We start from the raw sequence: 21485 nt of genomic DNA on the forward strand, positions 1-21485 counted from the left end.
GCATCACCCTTTAGACTCAATTTACTGTAATTATTTCCTGAACATGTGTGTTTGAGAACCTTTGCAGTTCCAGCTGTGGATTTAGTTTTGAATTCTCAGAAGCAGCTTCACTGTCTGGTTCGACGTTAGGACCGCTGTTGAATTTCCCGCCATTCAAGCAACAAACACGGTTCCTCGTCGCACTTTCCCATTTACAGCGCCTGCCGAGGAATTAAGAGCTTGTTAAGGGGATGGACTCAGATTTCAGTCACCTCATTCTCTCGCAAGCCTTTTTCAAGTTTATTCTTCAATTCCTGTTACGGGTCAATCCGTTTATTAACCCGAGACTTCCCGCAGTGTAACAACCCAGAATGGGAGTTCTTACAGAGACCAGAACGGGAGCAGTTTGAACACTCTGTCCCTCTTCTCTTTTCACAGAAGGACTCCCAGTTCTGGGCTCACTCCCCGCTGTGCGGAGGATCAATCCATGATCTGTGATTCCCAACTTTTGCATAGTTTGAGCTGGAATGTTACAGAGTCAGTGGGGATTGATTGCCGTCCGTTACAGATAGTTTGACAGTGAACGTGAATTTAATCCTGATTGTAACAGCCTGGAATTTGTAAGAGAAATGTGGAATAAAATAAAAGGAAGTAAAACCTGTTTGTAAATTTTTGGCTAATGGTGAATTTATTAACATAATCCGCACTTAAAAAATTATTGGCGGGGTTTTTGAAATTAAAAATCGTTCGAGGTCTGACTGTTGACAGGAATTTCTGTCCTCGTTTCATTGGTGGTCTCAACAGACAATGGGTAAGGCGAGAGATTAACATTCAGCGGCGATTTTAGTAAAGAATGATCATGACTGGAAGAGGTAAAGGCGGCAAAGGACTGGGTAAAGGCGGAGCCAAGCGGCATCGTAAAGTGCTCCGTGATAACATCCAGGGCATCACCAAACCAGCCATCCGCCGCCTGGCTCGCCGTGGCGGTGTCAAGCGGATCTCGGGCCTGATCTACGAGGAGACCCGCGGGGTGCTGAAGGTTTTCCTGGAGAATGTGATCAGAGATGCGATCACCTACACTGAGCACACCAAGTGCAAGACGGTCACTGCCATGGATGTGGTGTGTGCTCTGAAACGGCAGGATCGCACTCTCTATGGATTCGGCGGCTGAATAACGCGACCCTTTCCCCCAAGCACAACACAAATGCTCTTCTCAGAGCCACCCACCGCCTCACAGAGAGAGCAGTGACCTGGGTAATGGAGGCGAGATAGTTGATTTACATTTTGTTCTGTATAGATATGTTTTTTGCCAAGATCTATATTGTGGTGTTAGGTGTTTTAAATCAGCATCTACACGATGGACGGAATGTCCTTTTAGTTTTCGAATCATAGACATTTACGGCACATTCCAGGTGAAGGTAATATTGAAACAACTAATAAAGTTAGAACATAAGAACATAAAAATATAAGAACATAAGAAATAGGAACAGATGTGGGCCATACGGCCCCTCGAGCCTGCTCCGCCATTTAATACGATCATGGACTCAGGTCTGCTTCCCTGCCCGCTCTCCTTAACCCCTTATTCCCTTGTCGTTCAACAAACTGTCTATTTCTGTCTTAAATTTATTCAATGTTCCAGCTTCCACAGCTCTCTGAGGCAGCGAATTCCACAGATCCACAACCCTCTGAGAGAATAAATTTCTTCTCATCTCAGTTTTAAATGGGCAGCCCCTTATTCTAAAATGATGCCCTCTAATTCTAGTCTCCCCTAGCAGTGGAAACATCCTCTCTGCTTCCACCTTGTCAAGCCCCCTCATAATCGTATACATTTCGATAAGATCACCTCTCATTCTTCTGAATTCCAATGAGTAGAGGCCCAACCTACTCAACCTTTCCTCGTAAGTCAACCCCCTCATCTCCAGAATCAACCGAGTGAACCTTCTCTGAACTGCCTCCAAAGGAAGTATATCTTTTCATAAATATGGAAACCAAAACTGCATGCAGTATTCCAGGTGTGGCCTCACCAATACCCTGTACAACTGTAGCAAGACTTCCCTGCTTTTATACTCCATCCCCATTGCAATAAAGGCCAAGATTCCATTGGCCTTCCTGATCACTTGCTGTACCTGCATACTAACCTTTTGTGTTTCATGCACAAGTACCCCCAGGTCCCGCTGTACTGCAACACTTTGCAATCTTTCTCCATTGAAATAATAACTTGCTCTTTGATTTTTTTCTGCCAAAGTGCATGACCTCACACTTCCCAACATTATACTCCATCTGCCAGATTCTTGCCCACTCACTTAGCCTGTCTATGTTCTTTTGTAGATTTTTTGTGTCCTCCTCACACATTGGTTTTCCTCCCATTTTTGTATCATCAGCAAACTTGGCTGTGTTACACTCGGTCCCTTCTTCCAAGTCGTTAAAATAGATTGTAAATGTAGTGTATGGAGAACGAGTCAGAATGAACACTGTGAGCTCAAAGTCAAGTGTGACCTTAGTCTTTTATTGCAGGTCTCCAGAGTGCCTCTCCAACCTGTGAAGCCTTCTTAAATACCTGTGCTCCCAAGGGATTATGGGATCCCTTGGGACTCCAGGGGATGAGCCCTCTGGTAGCTATACAGAGTAAATACAAGTTTACATATATAACAAAACTCCCCCGCCAAAGTTAATAGTGTAACTATTTACAATGTGAGTCGATCTGGGGCCTTTCTTGACCTGGTTGATCATTTAGGTGTGAAAGCTGGTGTTGTTGAATCACTTGTTGGGCCCTCACTGGGCTGCTATGCAGCTGGCCTTGCTGGGCTGCCTGGTGTGTTGAGCCCTGCTGGGCTGCTGTGGATGATGGGTTCTGATCTGTGGTCAACCGTGGTGCCGGTTGCCACTGGTGTATATGTTGGGGGATCAAAAAAGGTAGGGTCCAAAGTGGGTTGATCAGGATAGTCTGTGAATCTGAGTTTGATTTGGTCCAAATGTTTCCGGTGAATGAGTCAATTTGAAAGTTTGAACTGAAACATCCTGCTCCCCTCTTTGACCACGACAGTGCCGGGAAACCACTTGGGACCTTGTCCATAATTTAATACAAATACAGGATCATTGATTTCAATCTCACGTGACACATTTGTTCGTGTTCATGTAGATCAGGGTGAACTAATGAGAGCCTTGTCTTAAGTGCTCTTTTCATGAGCAGTTCAGCAGGTGGGATCCCAGTGAGTGAGTGGGGTCTCGTGTGGTAGGTAAGCAGGACTCGGGATAGGTGAGCCTTCTGTTACCCTCTTCAAGCCTTGCTTGATGGTTTGCACTGCTCTCCCTGCCTGACCATTGGTTGCTGATTTAAAGGGGACAGATGCGACATGTTTGATCCCGTTATGGGTCATGAATTTTTTGAACTCAACACTAGTAAAACATGGCCCGTTGTCGCACACCAGGACATCGGGTAGGCTGTGTGTGGCAAACCTGGCCCGCAGACTTTCAGTAGTGGCAGCGGACATGCTAGCCAACATTATCTCACATTCAATCTACTTGGCGTACACGTCTACAACCACAAGGAACATTTCACCCAAGAATGGGCCTGCATGGTCGATGTGTACCCTACACCACAGTTTGGCGGGCCAAGACCATAAACTTAGTGCCGCCTCCCCGGGTGCATTGCTTTACTGCGAGCATGTCTTACATCTGTGAATGCAGGACTCTAAGTCCGCATCGATACCGGGCCACCACACGTGGGATCTGACTATCGCTTTCATCATTAAGATGCCTGGGTGGGTACTGTGGAAGTCATTGATGAAGGTGTCTCTGCCCTTCTTGGGGACCACTACTCGATTGCCCCACAGAAGGCAGTCTGCCTGAATAGACATTTCATCTTTGCGCCACTGGAATGGCTTTATCTCTTCCTGCATTTCCACTGGGACACTGGACCAGCTCCCGTGAAGCACACAGCTTTTGACTAGAGATAATAAGGGGTCATTGCTTGTCCAGGTTTTGATCTGCCAGAGAGTGACGGGTGATTGCTCACTCTCAAATGGTTCCATAACTATAGCTAGATCTGCGGGCTGCGCCATTTCTACCCCCGTGGTGGGCAATGGCAGGCTCCTGAAAGCATCGACGCAGTTTTCTATGCCTGGCCTGTGGCAGATAGCATAGTTGTATGCGGAAAACGTGAGCGCCCATCTCTGGATGCCGGCTAATGCATTCTCTTTACTCTCAGAGAACAGGGATATAAGTGGCTTATGGTCAGTTTCCATTTTGAATTTTAGCCCAAACAGGTATTGATGCATTTTCTTTACCACATAGACACACGCTAACGCTTCTTTCTCAATCATGCTGTAGGCTCTCTTAGCCTTAGATAGACTCCTGGATACATAAGCAACCAGTTGCAGTTTCCCAAAATCATTAGCTTGTTGCAATACACACCCGATGCCATATGACGACACATCACATGCTAGTACCAAACGCTTACACGGATCATATGACACAAGCAATTTGTTTGAGCATAACTATTTTCTCGCTTTTACAAAGGCATTTTCTTGGCTTTTGCCCCAAACCCATTCATCTCCTTTTCGTAGTAAGACATGTAGTCGTTCTAACAGTGCTGAGACACGGTAAGAAGATACCAAAGTAGTTCAGGAGTCCCAGAAACGACCACAGCTCTGTCACGTTCTGTGGCCTCAGTGCATTCTCGATTGCCTCCGTTTTCGCGTTGGTGGACCTGATGCCATCCGCTACAATCCTCCTTCCCAGGAACTCCACTTCAGGTGCCAGGAAAATGCACTTCGAGCTTTTTAACCAGAGCCCCATGCGGTTAAGTCGACTAACAACCTTCTCCAGGTTCTGCAGATGCTTGACTGTGTTCCAACCTGTGACTAAGATGTCGTCCTGGAAGACCACGGTGTGCGGGACTGACTTCAGTAAGCTTTCCATGTTTCTCTGGAATATCGCCACCACCGATCGGATTCCAAATGGGCATCTGTTATAAACAAAAATACTTTTGTGCGTGTTGATGCAGGTGAGCACCTTCAATGATTCCTCCAATTCCTGCATCATGTAGGCTGAAGTCAGAGCCAGCTTCATGATTGTAAAGCTGGCAGAAGGAAAGACAAAGAGGTTGTCGGCCTTTGGTAGTATTGGTCCTGCAGGGAGAAATGATTGATAGTTACTTTGTAATCACCACAGATTCTTTCTGTGCCATCTCCCTTGAGGACTGGGACAATAGGATTGGCCCACTCATTGAACTCGATTGGGGAAATGATGCCCTCTCTTTGCAGCCGGTCTAGCTCGATTTCTACCCTTTCTCTCATTAAGTACGGTATTGCTCTCGTTTTGTGATGGATGGGTCACGCCCCCGGAATTAGGTGGCTCTGCACTTTTTCTCCTTGGAATTTCCCGATGCCTGGTTCGAACAGCAAAGGAAATTTGTTTAAGACCTGGGCACACGAAATGTCATCAGCGGGCGATAGCGCTCGGACGTCGTCCCAGTTCCAGCGTATCTTTCCCAACCAGCTCCTGTCAAGCAGCATGGGACCATCACCCGGTACAACCCAGAGTGGTAACCTGTGCAACCGCTCCATCGTGGAGACCTTTACAGTAGCACTGCCGATTACAGGAATCAGTTTTTTTGTGTAAGTTCTTAGTTTTGTGCAAACTGGAGTTAAGACTGGCCTTGAGGCCTTGTTGCACCACAACCTTTCAAAAGTATTTTTGCCCATGATGGACTGGCTCGCACCTGTGTCCAGCTCCATTGACACCAGGAGTCCATTTAGTTCAACATTCAGCATTATTGGGGAACAATTCGTGGTGAATGTCTGCACCCCATGTACCTCTGCCTCCTCAATCTGAGGCTCTGTTTCATCGTGATCCTCCATGGATCTGTCCTCCTCTGCAACATGGCGGTTTTCAGGTTTAATATGCTTTGCAGCTCGCCTGTACACTCGTTGGAGGTATCCCATTGTTCCACAGAGCCCTTGCAAATGTACTCTTTGAATCAGCATGAATGGAAACGATGATCACACCTGCAGCGCCAACAAGGTGTTAATGGCCTTGCATTTATCACCCTTGATGGTGGACTCTGAGACATCTGCAGACATGTAGCTGCAGGTATGTGTGACCTGCCCTTTGTGTTACGATTCAAAAACAACATCACTTTGTTCACAGTACTTGGGTGTGCTGAGGGCTTTGAAGTGTTGCTGCTCAATGGCACTGTCTGCAAATTGACTGCTTGCAGAAACTCATCTTTCCAGTTTGGCTGTGTCTGGCCTTTTGGCTCAGGACAAGCACCAATTGGAGAAAAGAAGAAATTTGCATGTCGACCGACCAATGAGGGGCAGCCAAGGTGCCAGACTGGCACCACAAAAGATTGAAGGCTTCGGCCAAAACACAAGCCCAAAGGAGGAATCTGCAACCCGGATGGCGGCCAACCGAGCGGCGAACCAGGGCGTCCGAAACACCATCCGAGTGACTGTAGAGAAAGTGGAAGGACAGGCGACGATCAACCGGGACCTATTCGTGAAGAAAACCCTGCTTGAAACTTGTGGCATGAAAGTCGCGGATGTCTTCGCCTTGCAGGACATCCTGAAGAGAGGTTACTTTGATGTAACCTTCAGAAACATCACCCAATGCCTGAAATTCCTGAAGGGTTTGAAGGAGGCGAGTGAACCACTGCGGTCAATGTTGACTTGGGAACCACTGTTCACCCTCCTGTCGTAGAGGAAGCACACTATCACAGTGCAGATGTACAATCCCCACATCCCAGTCATTGATGTGCTGACATTCCTCGCCAGGTATGCCGATGGGGCAGGAAACAGCATCGACCCAAAAGACTTCCACGGGATTTGGACCAGCAAGCGCCAGATCCAGGTCACCATGAAAGTGGACGCCAGCAGAACCATCCTGCACCCACCCCTCCAGCTTCGCCATCAGAGGAAGTCGGGGCTACATGGTGTACGCCGGACAACCCAATGTGTGCCGCACCTGCGGGAAAGCAGGCCACGTGGCGGCAAGCTGCAAATCAATCAGTTGCCGCAACTGCAAGATGGAAGGACACCAGACAAAGGACTGTAAAGAGACCGAGTGCTGCAACCTTTGTGGTCAGGCTGGACATCTGTACAAGGCCTGCCCCAAGCGGAATTTCAGCTATGCGCAGGCGGCAAAGAACATGGTGACACGTGAGGAGAAAGCTGAGGAGTGCAACACCGCCCTCTTCTCCAAGACACCGTGCGAACAAACCACTGCCCTAGTCGACACTGACCGAGAGGAGGAAGGAAAGTCTGCCACGGCAAGCTGCCAGACACTAGCACCCAGCAGTGAAACTCCCTCCCCCCCCCCACCCCCCCCCCCCCGCCGAGACACCGAGTCCATGGAAGAGGAGGGAGCAGAAGCAGAAGGAAAACAGGAATGACAGCTCATCAAGAAGAAGGTGGCCCGCAAGTCAAAGGGAAAGGGGCTTCCTCCAGAAACAAGAGGCAAAAGACGGCTACAGTCCACGATGGACAGCAGTGGCTGCAGCTCATCTGATGATGAAGGGCGAGGCAAAAGCCCTCACTACCACCAGCAGAAGAAGAGGCAACACGCCAATGCGACCAGCGCAGCCCAGCTCCGGGACCCCGGGGGCAGTGATGTCACCAATGCACTCCCGCACCGGATTTCCAGGAGCAATGAATGAAGCCCAGCTCCGGATCTCTGGGAGCGACGAAGCCACCAATGCACCCCCGCTCCGGGTCTCTGGGAGCGACAAAGCGACAGATGCACCCCAACTCCAGAACACTGTGAGCAACGACACCACAGGAGATGCACACAAGGAACAACCAACACCAGGCGAGGGCAGCCCAGTTGACATGGAGGATCCCCGTCCACAGTGCTGGCGTCCCCTGCTCGAACCATCCCCAAGGCAGAGGACAACCCATATCTCAGCCAAGGTGCAGTAGAAAAGTTTAAAATTAACCTATGTGTACGGGAACAGGCCATAGGGCCAAAGGACTGCGTGACCTAAATGTAATTTTTGGACTGTAACCACCAATTTAAAAATTGCATCCATTAACGTGCGTAGCATTAAGTCAACTACGACCTTGGGGTGCCTTGTCAAGGTCAAGGCAGACCTGCTGTTCTTGCAGGAGTGTGGAGTTACCGGCAGTGGTCGCAATGGTGGACCATCCGTTTGGTCAGGAGGCAACGTTTGCCGTTCCTCCGGCCTGGGCATTCTGCTGTGGGGAGGCCACTTCACCATGTGAGGTTATCCACTTTGGTGGTAAAAACAGAGAGACAGACTATTATCTGAATGGTGACAGATTAGGAAAAGGGGAGGTGCAAAGAGACCTGGGTGTCATGGTACATCAGTCATGGAAGGTTGGCATGCAGGTACAGCAGGCGGTTAAGAAAGCAAATGGCATGTTGGCCTTCATAGCGAGGGGATTTGAGTACAGGGGCAGGGAGGTATTGCTACAATTGTACAGGGCCTTGGTGAGGCCACACCTGGAGTATTGTGTACAGTTTTGGTCTCCTAACCTGAGGAAGGACATTCTTGCTATTGAGGGAGTGCAGCGAAGGTTCACCAGACTGATTACCGGGACGGCGGGACTGACCTATCAAGAAAGACTGGATCAACTGGGCTTGTATTCACTGGAGTTCAGAAGAATGAGAGGGGACCTCATAGAAACGTTTAAAATTCTGACGGGGTTAGACAGGTTAGATGCAGGAAGAATGTTCCCAATGTTGGGGAAGTCCAGAACCAGGGGACACAGTCTAAGGATAAGGGGGAAGCCATTTCGGACTGAGATGAGGAGGAATTTCTTCACCCAGAGAGTGGTGAACCTGTGGAATTCTCTACCACAGAAAGTTGTTGAGGCCAATTCACTAAATATATTCAAAAAGGAGTTAGATGAAGTCCTTACTACTAGGGGGATCAAGGGGTATGGTGAGAAAGCAGGAATGGGGTACTGAAGTTGCATGTTCAGCCATGAACTCATTGAATGGCGGTGCAGGCTCGAAGGGCCGAATGGCCTACTCCTGCACCTATTTTCTATGTTTCTATCACCGGCTGGCTTGGAGCGGGGAGCCGCCACCGCCGCCTTGCTGGGAGCCTTGGTTTGAGCGGCGGCGGCAGGAGGAGCGGTTTCGGCGGCTGCAGTGTCAGTCATGTCCGCGACTCTGTGGAAAATCTCCCTGACAGTCAGAGCTCGGTCAGAAATGAAACGGGAGGCGGCGGCACAGAGCAACTTAAAGGCAGCGAGCGGACGGGGCGGAGACATCCTGCTGTCAACTCTCCGCCCCTCCAGCCTCTCTGTGTTTCTCTCTCCTCATTAACTGTCCGATTCCAATTCAACCCGGGCCCTCCAGATTCCCAGACTGGCCCCTTTCTGTCCCGAACACCGGGATGTTTGTTGTCGAGAAAGTTTCATCCAAATTGAAGACAGCAATTTGGATTTAAACCCGTTTTATTGCTGCACTGATCGCGCTCTTTCACCCGATCGCGGACATTTTCTCTGTTTTTCGATTGAAATTTGAAATCACATCAAACTTGACGTTTAATTCCCACTTTAGACCTGAGCAGGGCAGCAGGGCGATCCTGTGACAGGAAAATCTTTGAATTTTACACAAGAGGGACTCTGGAATCCGGCGATGAGACGGTCACACAAACACAGTGACATTAGTCTCACCCGGCCGCCCCTTTAACACACTCTCATCACACAATGTTAACATCTGCACATTCACAGCACAAACTGTCCCAGATTTACAGCTCCCAGCACAAAATTTCCTCTCCGCTCGGCCTGTGCTGCCGATTCTCGGGGTTAGTTGTAGTTTCCCAGCTCAGTAAGTGTTAAACACTCTGAGGCCGGCGCTCCTCACAATGTCTGTTCCCCAGATTTAGGGGCAGGAGCCAATCACAGCAGAGGAAATATGTTTGATTAATGTGAAAATATAAATTATGTGCTCACCGCCCCTCCAGCCTCTCTGTGTCTCTCTCTCCTCCTAAACTGAGGGATATTTAACTGTAACTGGTGTCCTATACATCTCATACTCACCACCCAGAGATGGCTATCAGAGAGAGCGACAGAGACACAGAATCAATCTTTAAAAACTCCCTAACTGTGTCTGCTTTTTACGCTCCATAATAATATCTCACATTCATGTATAGCATCAGCGGAAAAGAGAGAGAGACAGGCACAGTATTATTCTTACACTGTGTATCAGTGTCTCCATATTACGCTCAGTCACAGTGCCACACCGTCATGTATAGCACCAGAGAGAGAAACAGAGAAATTCTCAGTGTTGTACTTCCAACAGTGTTTCCAAATCACGCTAAATAACATAATCCCGCCTTCACAGACAGTACAAAAGAAAGGGGGAAAGCGACAGAGAAAGAGAGAGTGGGCTGAGAGAGAGAGAGAGACAGGGGAGTGCGAGGCAGGGCGGTGAGACACAGAAACATGCACAGTATCAGTTCCAGACTGACCTGTGAGGTCCGGTTTTATTCTGAAAGATCCCATTGGAGAGACAGAAGATGCAGTCCCCTCTCTCACTGATATTGTACCATAGACAGACACATTATTAATCCCACACTGCGGGACAGTGTCAGAGAGTGAGAGAAACAAGGTCCCACATTTAACCCTCGTTTGCCTGTTGTGCTCCCTGTAATCTTGCAGCTCAGGGCCGTTCGGTATTACTCTCAGTGACCGAGTGTTTCACTCTGATTAAATTAAACTGGGACAGTTTCTGTCAGATATTAACTCCTGCACAGTCCCAGCAAACACTCCTACTCCCCCGTCCCTCCGATGTTTCTGCAGGATTGCTTTGTGAAGACGGGCTCACGAAGAGAAAAACACCCTGCACGGAATGATCCCAAATTGAGCATCTCAAAGGGGTAAGGCCCCCAGCTTTAAACATTTTCTGTCCTTACCCCCCAGGCCCAGTTCCTTTGCTCAGATTCTGATAAAAGTAAATTGGGAAAAGTTCACTTTGATTTTTAAAGACTGAATTATTGCAGAGAGCTGCGCATGCGGGGATAAGCCCCGCCCGCCCCGTGTCGATTTCCAGGAAGCAGAAGAGCGCATACGCCCTCCCCTCCCCTCCCCCAGCCCTGCCTGTGAGCGCCATTCACTCAGTGAGCGGAAGAAGATGGTTTAAACAGCCGGGAATGGGGACACCGCGGCCCTGGGGTAAGGCAGCGAGCAGCAGCCTCCTTACAGCAGCACATCGCTTTGGGAGCGTGTCCGCAGATGGGCTCAGAGATCTGCACTGAGTCCGGGGGAAGTTCAAGGGGAGTCGGGGTCTGTGTGTAACAGGCGGAGTGGAGAAAGAACTGGTCTCAATGCGTGGAGTGAGTGGGGGAAGGGAGAGGCCATTCTCGGGCTGTGTGTGGACAGCGTGTGTCCCGGGTAAGGGAGACAGAATGGGAAGGATCTGCTGTTTACAATCAATCATTGCTGCTTTCTCCCTGCAAACCAGTAGTGAACGTTTCTGCTTTAATTCCAGTCTCACCGTGTTTGTTGTCATTGGACAGCGAGCAGTGGCAGCAGAGCCGGACACTGAGGATTTAGACAAGGAGCATCTATTGCAGGCACCGGGTGAGAAATATGAAGGGCATGTTTTAAACAGCGGCTCTTTGTTTTTGGTTGAACGGTTAGTGCCCTGGGAGAGGGGAGTAGCAATCTGAGCTGTGTAAAAGTCCGTGCTCCATCGGGTCGTCCCATTCCGGAAACAGAGCAGGGGTTGGGTTGTGTCTGGATGTCAGTAACTCGCTGTAAATCTGCCCAACACACTTGGTGTGCAGAAGCCGAGTGCTGCAGTACTGCAGTGGAGTCCGACACTGACACTGTTTGTATCGCTGGCTTCCCTTTGTGAATGTTCATAATGAATATTAAGTGAACGATTACATTCATCACTTTAGTATTTTCTACCTCTCCTGCTCTTGAATGATCAGAGATACATTTTCTTCCTACAGGCAAGGAATTGAAGGAACTGGAACAACACTAAGTTGGGTGGCAGTGTGAGCTGAGAGAAGGATGCTATGAGGCTGCAGAGTGACTTGGATAGGTTAGGTGAATGGGCAAATGCATGGCAGATGAAGTATAATGTGGATAAATGTGAGGTTATCCACTTTGGTTGTAAAAATAGAGAGACAGACTATTATCTGAATGGTGACAGATTAGGAAAAGGGGAGGTGCAACGAGACCTGGATGTCATGGTACATCAGTCATTGAAGGTTGACATGCAGGTACAGAAGGCAAATGGCATGTTGGCCTTCATAGCGAGGGGATTTGAGTACAGGGGCAGGGAGGTGTTGCTACAGTTGTACAGGGCCTTGGTGAGGCCACACCTGGAGTATTGTTACAGTTTTGGTCTCCTAACTTGAGGAAGGACATTCTTGCTATTGAGGGAGTGCAGCGAAGATTCAACAGACTGATTCCCGGGATGGCGGGACTGACCTGTCAAGAAAGACTGGATCAACTGGGCTTGTATTCACTGGAGTTCAGAAGAATGAGAGGGGATCTCAAAGAAACGTTTAAAATTCTGACGGGTTTAGACAGGTTAGATGCAGGAAGAATGTTCCCAATGTTGGGGAAGTCCAGAACCAGGGGTCACAGTCTAAGGATAAGGGGTAAGCCATTTAGGACTGAGGTGAGAAGAAACTTCTTCACCCAGAGAGTGATGAACCTGTGGAATTCTCTACCACAGAAAGTTGTTGAGGCCAATTCACTAAATATATTCAAAAAGGAGTTAGATGTAGTCCTTACTACTCGGGGGATCAAGGGGTATGGCGAGAAAGCAGGAATGGGGTACTGAAGTTGCATGTTCAGCCATGAACTTATTGAATGGCGGTGCAGGCTTGAAGGGCCGAAAGGCCTATTCCCGCACCTATTTTCTATGTTTCTAAATGTGAAATTTCCACCAGCTGAGACATAAGGAACAGTGCAACCGGCTGCTTCTCACACACAGTAGGTACGATACCAATTACAGTGTGTGGATACACAGACAGGTTATCCGAATTAAACATGTTTGTGGTGCTGAATGGCCTCCTCCTATTCCTGTGTAACAGGCCTGAGGGGGCTGATGGCCACCTCCTGTTCCTAATTTAACAGACTGGAGATACTGAGTGACCTTCTCTTGTTCCTAATGTAATAAACACGAGGGGCTTAATGGCCTCCTTCTGTTCATAGGTAACAAGCTCTAGGGGCAGAATGACCTCCCCCTGTACCTATGTATCAGGCTGGAATGGGATGAATGGCCTCATTTAGCTCTTATGTAACAGGTTCCAAGGACTGAATAGCCACTTCTATTCCTGTGTAACAGACTCTAGGGGCTGAATGGCCTCCTCCAGGTCCAATGTAACAAGCTCTAGGGGCTGAATGCCCTCCTCCTGTTCCCATGAAACAGTCCCATGGGACTGAATGCTCTTGTCCTATTCCTAATGTAACAGACCTGAGGGGCAGAATTGTGTCGTCCTATTGTTTCCTAACTCCAGTTGCTGAATGGCCCTCTCCATTTCCAAATGTAATAGGCTCGAGGAGCTGAATGGCCTCCTCCTGCTCCTAATGTAATAGGCTCAAGGAGCTGAATGGCCTCCTCCAGTTCCTAATGTAATAGGCTCGAGGAGCTGAATGGCCTCCTCCTCTTCCTATATAACATTCTCGACGGGTTGAATGGCCTTCTCCTGCTCCCATGTCACAGGGTCAAAGGGCTGAATGGCCTGCTTGTGATCCTAATTTAACATGCTTGGGGGCTGAATGTCCTCCCCCAGTTCCTATACAACATGCTTGAGTGGCTGAATGTCCTCCCCCAGTTCCTATATAATATGCAGGAGGGACTGAATGGCCTCCTCCAATTCCTCTGTAACAGGCGTGAGGGGCTGAATGGCCACCTCCTGTTCCTGGTGAACAGTTCCGAGGGGTGGAATTGGCCTACTCCTGTTCCTATGTAACAGACCCGAGGGACTGAGTGGTCTTCTCCTGTTCCTAATGTAAGAAGCTCGAGGGGATGAAAAACATCCTGCTGTTCCCATGTCACAGAATCAAAGGCTGAGTGGTCTGCTCGTGTTTCTAATGTTAGAGAGGCTGAATGGCCTCTTCCTCTTCCCATGTAACAGAATGGAAGGGCATCCTCCTGATCCAATGTAACAGGCTCGAGGGGAAGAATGGCCTCATCCTGTTCCTGTCTAACAACATTCGGTACTGAACAGCCACCTCCTGTTCCTGTGTAATAAGTTAGATGGGATGAGTGGCCTCCTCCAGTTCCAATATGACATGTGCAACTGGCTTATTGGCCTCTTCCAGTTCCCATAACATTCTCAGGGGCTGAATGGCCTCCTCCAGTTCCTACATCACATGCTTGAGGGTCTGAATGGCCCACTCCTGTTCCAAAGTAAAAGGCTCCAGAGGATGGATGGCCTCCCTATTCCTGTGTAACAGTATCCAGTCGATGCATCGCCTCCACCAATTCCTTTAAAGCAAGGCTGAGGTACTGAATGCCCACCTCCTGTTTCTATGCAACAAACTCAAGGGACTGAATGGCCTCCTATTCATATGTAACAGGTTTGAGGGGCTGAATGGTGTCCATCTATTCCTGTAAAGTAGACTCCAGGGCTGAACGGCCCACTCCAGTTCCTAATGTAACAGAGTTGAGGGGCAGAATGGCCGACTGTTCCTATGTAACAGGATCCAGGGACTGAATGGGCCTCCTTCTGTTCCAATGTAACAGACTCGAGGGACTGAATGGCCTCCTCCTGCTCCAATGTAACAGACTCGAGGGACTGAATGGCCTCCCCCTGTTCCTTATGTAACAGGCTTGAAGGGATGATTTGCCTCCAAGTTCCATGTGCTGAAAGGCCTCCAAGTTCCCAGATCCAGGGACTGTTCTTCCCCGTTGTTTTGGAAATAGCATCGGGCAGTAAACAGGAGCTCAATGCTTCTTGCCCGCCAGCTCTCTGATCGGGCTCCTCGCGCTGATTATGTTTTCTCATCTCACTCAAACATCCCAAAATGTTGCTTTCTTTTCCATCACCTCTAGAGTTATTAGCCAAGTTTGCATCGAGCAAATCGTGATCTCACCAGTAACAGCACTTTCCCAATGGTTATCCACGAGGCTGCTTCTGACATTTTCTTCTGCGTAAATGTTAACCACCGTAAGTAACTGAAAAGCTTCATTTCTACAGCAACAACAAACACTTGCATTTATGACAGATACAGAGTGAATCCCACACTCACTCCCTGTACCACAGCCTGACTGATACAGAGTGAATCAATACGTGGCTTGAGCAGTGGTGCAGCAGGGAGGGATTCAAATTCGTGGGGCATTGGAACAGGTTCTGGGGGAGGTGGGACCAGTACAAACCGGACGGTCTGCACTTGGGCAGGAACGGAACCAATGTCCTAGGGGGAGTGTTTGCTAGTACTGTTGGTGAGGAGTTAAACTAATATGGCAGGGGGATGGGAACCAATACAGGGAGACAGAGGGAAACAAAAAGGAGACAAAAACAAAAGACAGAAAAGAGATGAGTAAAAGTGGAGGGCAGAGAAACCAAACGCAAGAAAAAAAAGGGCCACTGAATATAAAAGGGCTGCAGGAGGGGTAAAAACTAAAAATCATGGTTTAAAAACTAGGATGAAAATACTCTACCTAAATGCACGCAGCATTAGAAATAAAGTAAATGAGTTGACGGCACAAATCATTACAAATGGGTATGATTTGGTGGCCATTACAGCGACATGGTTGCAAGGTGGCCAGGACTGGGAATTAAACGTACAGGGGTATCTGACGATTCGGAAAGATAGGCAGGAAGGGAAGGGAGGTGGGGTAGCTCTGTTAATAAGGGATGATATCAGGGCAGTTGTGAGGGATGATATTGGCTCCAATGAACAAAATGTTGAATCATTGTGGGTGGAGATTAGAGATAGTAAGGGGAAAAAGTCACTGGTCGGCGTAGTTTATAGGCCCCCAAATAATAACTTCATGGTGGGGCGGGCAATAATCAAGGGAATAATGGAGGCATGTGAAAAAGGAACGGCAGTTGTTATGGGGGATTTTAACCTACATATTGATTGGTCAAATCAAATCGCAGGGGGTAGCCTGGAGGAGGAATTCATAGAATGCATACGGGATTGTTTCTTAGAACAGTATGTAACAGAGCCTACAAGGGAGCAAGCCATTTTGTATCTGGTCCTGTGTAACGAGACAGGAAAAATAAACGATCTCCTCGTAAAAGATCCTCTCGGAATGAGTGATCACAATATGGTTGAATTTGTAATACAGATTGAGGATGAGGAAGTTGTGTCAGAAACGAGAGTACTATGCTTAAACAAAGGGGACTACAGTGGGATGAGGGCAGAGTTGGCTAAAGTAGACTGGAAACAAGGACTAAACGGTGGCACAATTGAGGAACAGTGGAGGACTTTTAAGGAGCTCTTTCATAATGCGCAACAAAAATATATTCCAGTGAAAAAGAAGGACGGCAAGAGAAGAGATAACCAGCCATGGATAACCAAGGAAATAAAGGAAAGTATCAAATCAAAGACCACTGCGTATAAGGTGGCCAAGGTTAGTGGGAAACTAGAGGATTGGGAAGATTTTAAGCAACAGCAAAGAATGACTAAAAAAGCAATAAAGAAAGGGAAGATAGATTACGAAGGTAAACTTGCGCAAAACATAAAAACAGATAGTAAAAGCTTTTACAGATATATAAAATGGAAAAGAGTGACTAAAGTAAATGTTGGTCCCTTAGAAGATGAAAAGGGGGATTTAACAATGGGAAATGTGGAAATGGCTGAGACCTTAAACAATTATTTTGCTTCCGTCTTCACAGTGGAAGACACAAAAACCATGCCAAAAATTGCTGGTCATAGGAATGTGGGAAGGGAGGACCTTGAGATGATCACTATCACAAGGGAGATAGTGCTGGACAGACTAATGGGACTGAAGGTAGACAAGTCCCCTGGTCCTGATGAAATGCATCCCAGGGTATTAAAAGAGATGGCAGAAGTTATAGCAGATGCATTTGTTATAATCTACCAAAATTCTCTGGACTCTGGGGAGGTACCAGCGGATTGGAGAGCAGCTAATGTAACGCCTCTGTTTAAAAAAAGGGGCAGGCAAAAAGCAGGTAACTATAGGCCGGTTAGTTTAACATCTGTAGTGCGGAAAATGCTTGAAACTATCATTAAGGAAGAAATAGCGGGACATCTGGATAGGAATAGTGCAATCAAGCAGACGCAGCATGGATTCATGAAAGGGAAATCATGTTTAACTAACTTACTGGAATTCTTTGAGGATATAACGAGCATGGTGGATAGAGGTGTACCGATGGATGTGGTGTATTTAGATTTCCAAAAGGCATTCGATAAGGTGCCACACAAAAGGTTACTGCAGAAGATAAAGGTACGCGGAGTCAGAGGAAATGTATTGGCATGGAGAGAGAATTGGCTGGCGAACAGAAAGCAGAGAGTCGGGATAAATGGGTCCTTTTCCGGTTGGAAATCAGTGGTTAGTGGTGTGCCACAGGGATCAGTGCTGGGACCACAACTGTTTACAATATACATAGATGACCTAGAGGAGGGGACAGAGTGTAGTGCAACAAAATTTGCAGATGGCACTAAGATTAGTGGGAAAGCGGGTTGTGTAGAGGACTCAGAGAGGCTACAAGGAGATTTGGATCGGTTAAGCGAATGGGCTAAGGTTTGGCAGATGGAATACAATGTCGGAAAGTGTGAGGTCATCCACCTTGGGGAAAAAAAACAGTAAAAGGGAATATTATTTGAATGGGGAGAAATTACAACATGCTGTGGTGCAGAGGGACCTGGGGGTCCTTGTGCATGAATCCCAAAAGTTTAGTTTGCAGGTGCAGCAGGTAATCAGGAAGGCAAATGGAATGTTGGCCTTCATTGCGAAAGGGATGGAGTACAAAAGCAGGGAGGTGTTGCTGCAACTGTATAAGGTATTGGTAAGGCCGCACCTGGAGTACTGCGTGCAGTTTAGGTCACCTTACTTAAGGAAGGATATATTAGCTTTGGAAGGGGTACAGAGACGATTCACTAGGCTGATTCGAGAAATGAGGGGGTTAACTTATGATGATAGATTGTGTAGACTGGGTCTTTACTCCTTGGAGTTCAGAAGATGAGGGGTGATCTTTTAGAAACATTTAAAATCATGAAAGGGATAGACAAGATAGAGGCAGAGAGGTTGTTTCCATTGGTGGGGGAGACTAGAACTAGGGGGCACAGCCTCAAAATACGGAGGAGCCAATTTAAAACCGAGTTGAGAAAGAATTTCTTCTCCCAGAGGGTTGTGAATCTGTGGAATTCTCTGCCCAAGGAAGCAGTTGAGGCTGGCTCATTGAATGTTTTCAAGTCAAAGATAGATAGATTTTTAAGCAATAAGGGAATTAAGGGTTATGGGGAGCGGGTGGGTAAGTGGAGCTGAGTCCAGGACCAGATCAACCATGATCTTATTGAATGGCGGAGCAATCTCGAGGGGCTAGATGGCCTACTCCTGTTCCTAATTCTTGTGTTCTTATGTTCTTGTGAATCCCACACTCACTCACTGTACCACAGACTGACAGATACAGAATGAATCCCACACTCGCTGTACCACTGACAGATATGGTTCATATAATGTACTAATAGCTCGTCTCTACTCCAAATATTTCTGAATCGCATTTGTCCAATATAATGAAAAACTTTTGTCTGTTGGGTTCGTCTCTGATCTGTAAATTTCACAGATATAGTATAAAACACACACTCACATACCAGAAACTGACAGATACAGAATAAAACCAACACACAGATACAGAAACTGACAGGTACGGAATAAATCCCACACTCACATACCAGAAATTAACAGGTACAGAGGAAACACATACTCACTTACCCCAGAATGAGAGATACAGAATAAATCCCACATTCACATTGCACAAACTGACATATAAAGGCAAAAGTCCACACTCCGATACCAGAAACTGACACCCCACACATCTACCACAAACTGACAGGTACAGAAAAAAAACACTGACATCTCAGAAACTGACAGGTACATATTAATTCCTACACTCACACAGCAGTAACTGATAAGTACAGAATAAAACCCACATTCACATAGCAGAAACTGACAGGTACAGAATGCAATCCACACTTCGATATCAGAAAGTGACCGCTACAGATTAAAACCACAATCACATATCAGAAAATGACATGTACTGATTAAACCCCATACTCCCATACCAGAATCTGACAGGTACAGAATAAAATCCATACTCCGATCTGAAAAACTGACAGATACTGGTCAATATCCACACTCAGATACCAGAAGCTGATGATATAGGTTAAAGTACACGCACTCATATCAGAAACTGACAGGTGCATAATTGTTAGATCTCTTAATTTTAATGAAATACGAACTCCGATGGTAGTTTTAACTTTTTAATCTTGGCAGAGAGTAACAAGCTGCTGGCTGATTGCCAGTTTCTTTGTCTTACTGAGACACATGGTCAAAATGGCTGTATTTTATACCGGTTCAATTTACAGAAAAGAACTCGCCTTCTTTGACCTTATTGGCTCAATCAATATTCTTTTAACGTTTTAATTGGCTTGCTACCCAAGGTCCGAAAATGTCAAGTTGATGGATGACTTAATGCAATGTGGCCTGTGTTTTTTCACAGCCTGTCTAAATGCAGCCTGTTTGAATTCTCTATTAATCCCCCCTTTGATTCTTTCACAAACTGAATCATAAAACATCAGGTATCACTGGTTAAACATTCTACAAAATAATTTCATACATGTTAATAGAGTTTCCTTCTAAAATTTGTTGGTGTTTCGCCACATGTCCGGACTAGTAGCTTCCACACAAATTTACACCAACCCGAGTTCCATCGTGGCCACAATGGAAGTCTGGTTTTAGTAGGTTAATTAACCTTATTCCGATTTAATCCAAATCAATATCTTAGTTCAACCAGTAAACAACCTTCCCCTAAGCATAACATACCCCTGTGCCACGTACAGACGGTATGCTGGGACCTGCAAGGTGTCTCACCTGCGGGATAGCAATTACAGCCGCCTGGTTGCAACAACATTTAATCAACATAAACAAACAATATAAAATAAAAGGTATTTACATATAATTCCCTTGTTACCCTACTATTTCCCTTTGGTGCAGAGGGTCGGCTGGTAAGAAGTAGGCCTATGCCTAGAATACCTACAATCAATAATACAGTAAATTTATACATTTTCGCGAAAAGTAATTGTCCTTATTAGATTTCAGCTTCAGTTACGGGTGCTCATTTAACGTGTGAAGCGTGGATCCAGGCTTTCTTTCCTTGGACTTTAACAGCTGCCTGGGTGGTCAATAACACTTGATAAGGTCACTCCCACTTGGCACCCAAAGGTTCTTTATGAACTTTTTCACATAGACCCAGACTCCCGGGATGATGTCGTGTCCTCCTTCGGGTGGATTATCCCAAGCTGCCGATACCTGTCGGGAAACAGAACTAATAGCATTGGTTAAGTTCTGACAGTATGATAACAAAGTGTCACTCATTAAGTGAACATCAGCTTTCCGTAAATCGATAGTTCCTGGCAGCGACATGGGTCTTCCTGTTATAATTTCAAATGGGCTTAGACCTGTAGTTCTGTTCGGGGTTGCCCTAATGCTACATAGCACTATTGGTAGTGCCTGGGGCCATGGTATTCCTTCTTGGTGATATTTGGCAAGCCGTTGTTTCAGAGTTCGATTCATTCGTTCTACTTGTCCTGATGATTGTGGATGATAAGGACAGTGTAAATCCCACGTAATGTTCAGTAACCTACAGACTTCTTGGCAGACAGCACCTGTGAAGTGTGTTCCCTGATCTGAGTCAATGCTACTCGGGACTCCCCATCGGGGAATGTAATCCTTACACAAGACCTTTGCAGTGTGATTGGCTGTGGCTCTTTTAGTTGGGACAGCTTCTACCCATCTAGAGAATCTGTCGACCATGAAAAGAATGTTAGTGCATCCTTGGCATGAAGGAAGAGATATATAATCAACCTGCAGATGCTGGAATGGTCCGACAGGGGCAGTGGGCCTCAGTTGGGGCATTACCGTGATGGGTCCAGAACTTTTTTTCTGGCAGACCACACAGCGGTCTGTTACCAGCTGGGCATGTTTTTTAAATCCCCGACCCCACCAGCTTTTCTGGAACCGTGCCGTCATCTGTTGTGAGGCCAAGTGTCCCCATGAGTGGATCTGTTGGGCTAAAAAAGGCATAAGCGCTTGTGGTGCGACTGGCTTGTCGGTAACTCTTTGTCTCCAGACACCATCTTCGCATAGTTTAATTCCTGCCTCAATCCATGTCCATTTTTCCTCTTGGGAGCACTCGCCTTGCATTGTTTGAAGGTCTCGTGTCAGAGTCCTGAGTGCTTTCAATCTGCACATCTGTGTTGGTTCTTCTGGAGGAACGCCCTGTGAGGCGGCATCTTTAGCTGCCTGGTCGGCTAGGGTATTTCCCTGTGCTTCTGTGGTATTTTCCTTGGTATGGGCCTTACACTTCAGGATGG

General features: G+C 47.1%; 2 protein-coding genes across 5 annotated transcripts in view; both read left to right on the forward strand.

Moving 5' to 3' along the window:
• Nucleotides 1-838: 838 nt before the first annotated feature.
• Nucleotides 839-1150, forward strand: LOC139272810 (histone H4-like). The gene has a single exon (XM_070888919.1). The coding sequence runs from the start codon at nucleotides 839-841 to the stop codon at nucleotides 1148-1150; it is 312 nt and encodes a 103-aa protein (XP_070745020.1).
• Nucleotides 1151-11044: 9894 nt separating this feature from the next.
• The window catches only part of LOC139272811 (zinc finger protein 3-like), a 33047-nt gene continuing 22606 nt past the window's right edge, over nucleotides 11045-21485 (forward strand). For 2 of the 4 annotated variants that reach the window (XM_070888920.1, XM_070888922.1), the window contains exons 1-2: nucleotides 11045-11126; nucleotides 14974-15088. The gene's annotated coding sequence lies outside the window, so the exon portion shown is untranslated. Of the gene's footprint in view, nucleotides 11127-11442; nucleotides 11535-14973; nucleotides 15089-21485 lie in introns of all 4 variants that reach the window. The other 2 variants (XM_070888921.1, XM_070888924.1) reach the window with 2 other exon arrangements.

Source organism: Pristiophorus japonicus, chromosome 9 (assembly GCF_044704955.1).
Source record: "Pristiophorus japonicus isolate sPriJap1 chromosome 9, sPriJap1.hap1, whole genome shotgun sequence".
In the NCBI taxonomy this organism is placed as follows: Eukaryota; Metazoa; Chordata; class Chondrichthyes; family Pristiophoridae; genus Pristiophorus; species Pristiophorus japonicus.

Bases quoted from the DNA above. Each gene is read 5' to 3' on its own strand.
- LOC139272810 (XM_070888919.1), top strand. From the start codon at position 839: ATGACTGGAAGAGGTAAAGGCGGCAAAGGACTGGGTAAAGGCGGAGCC.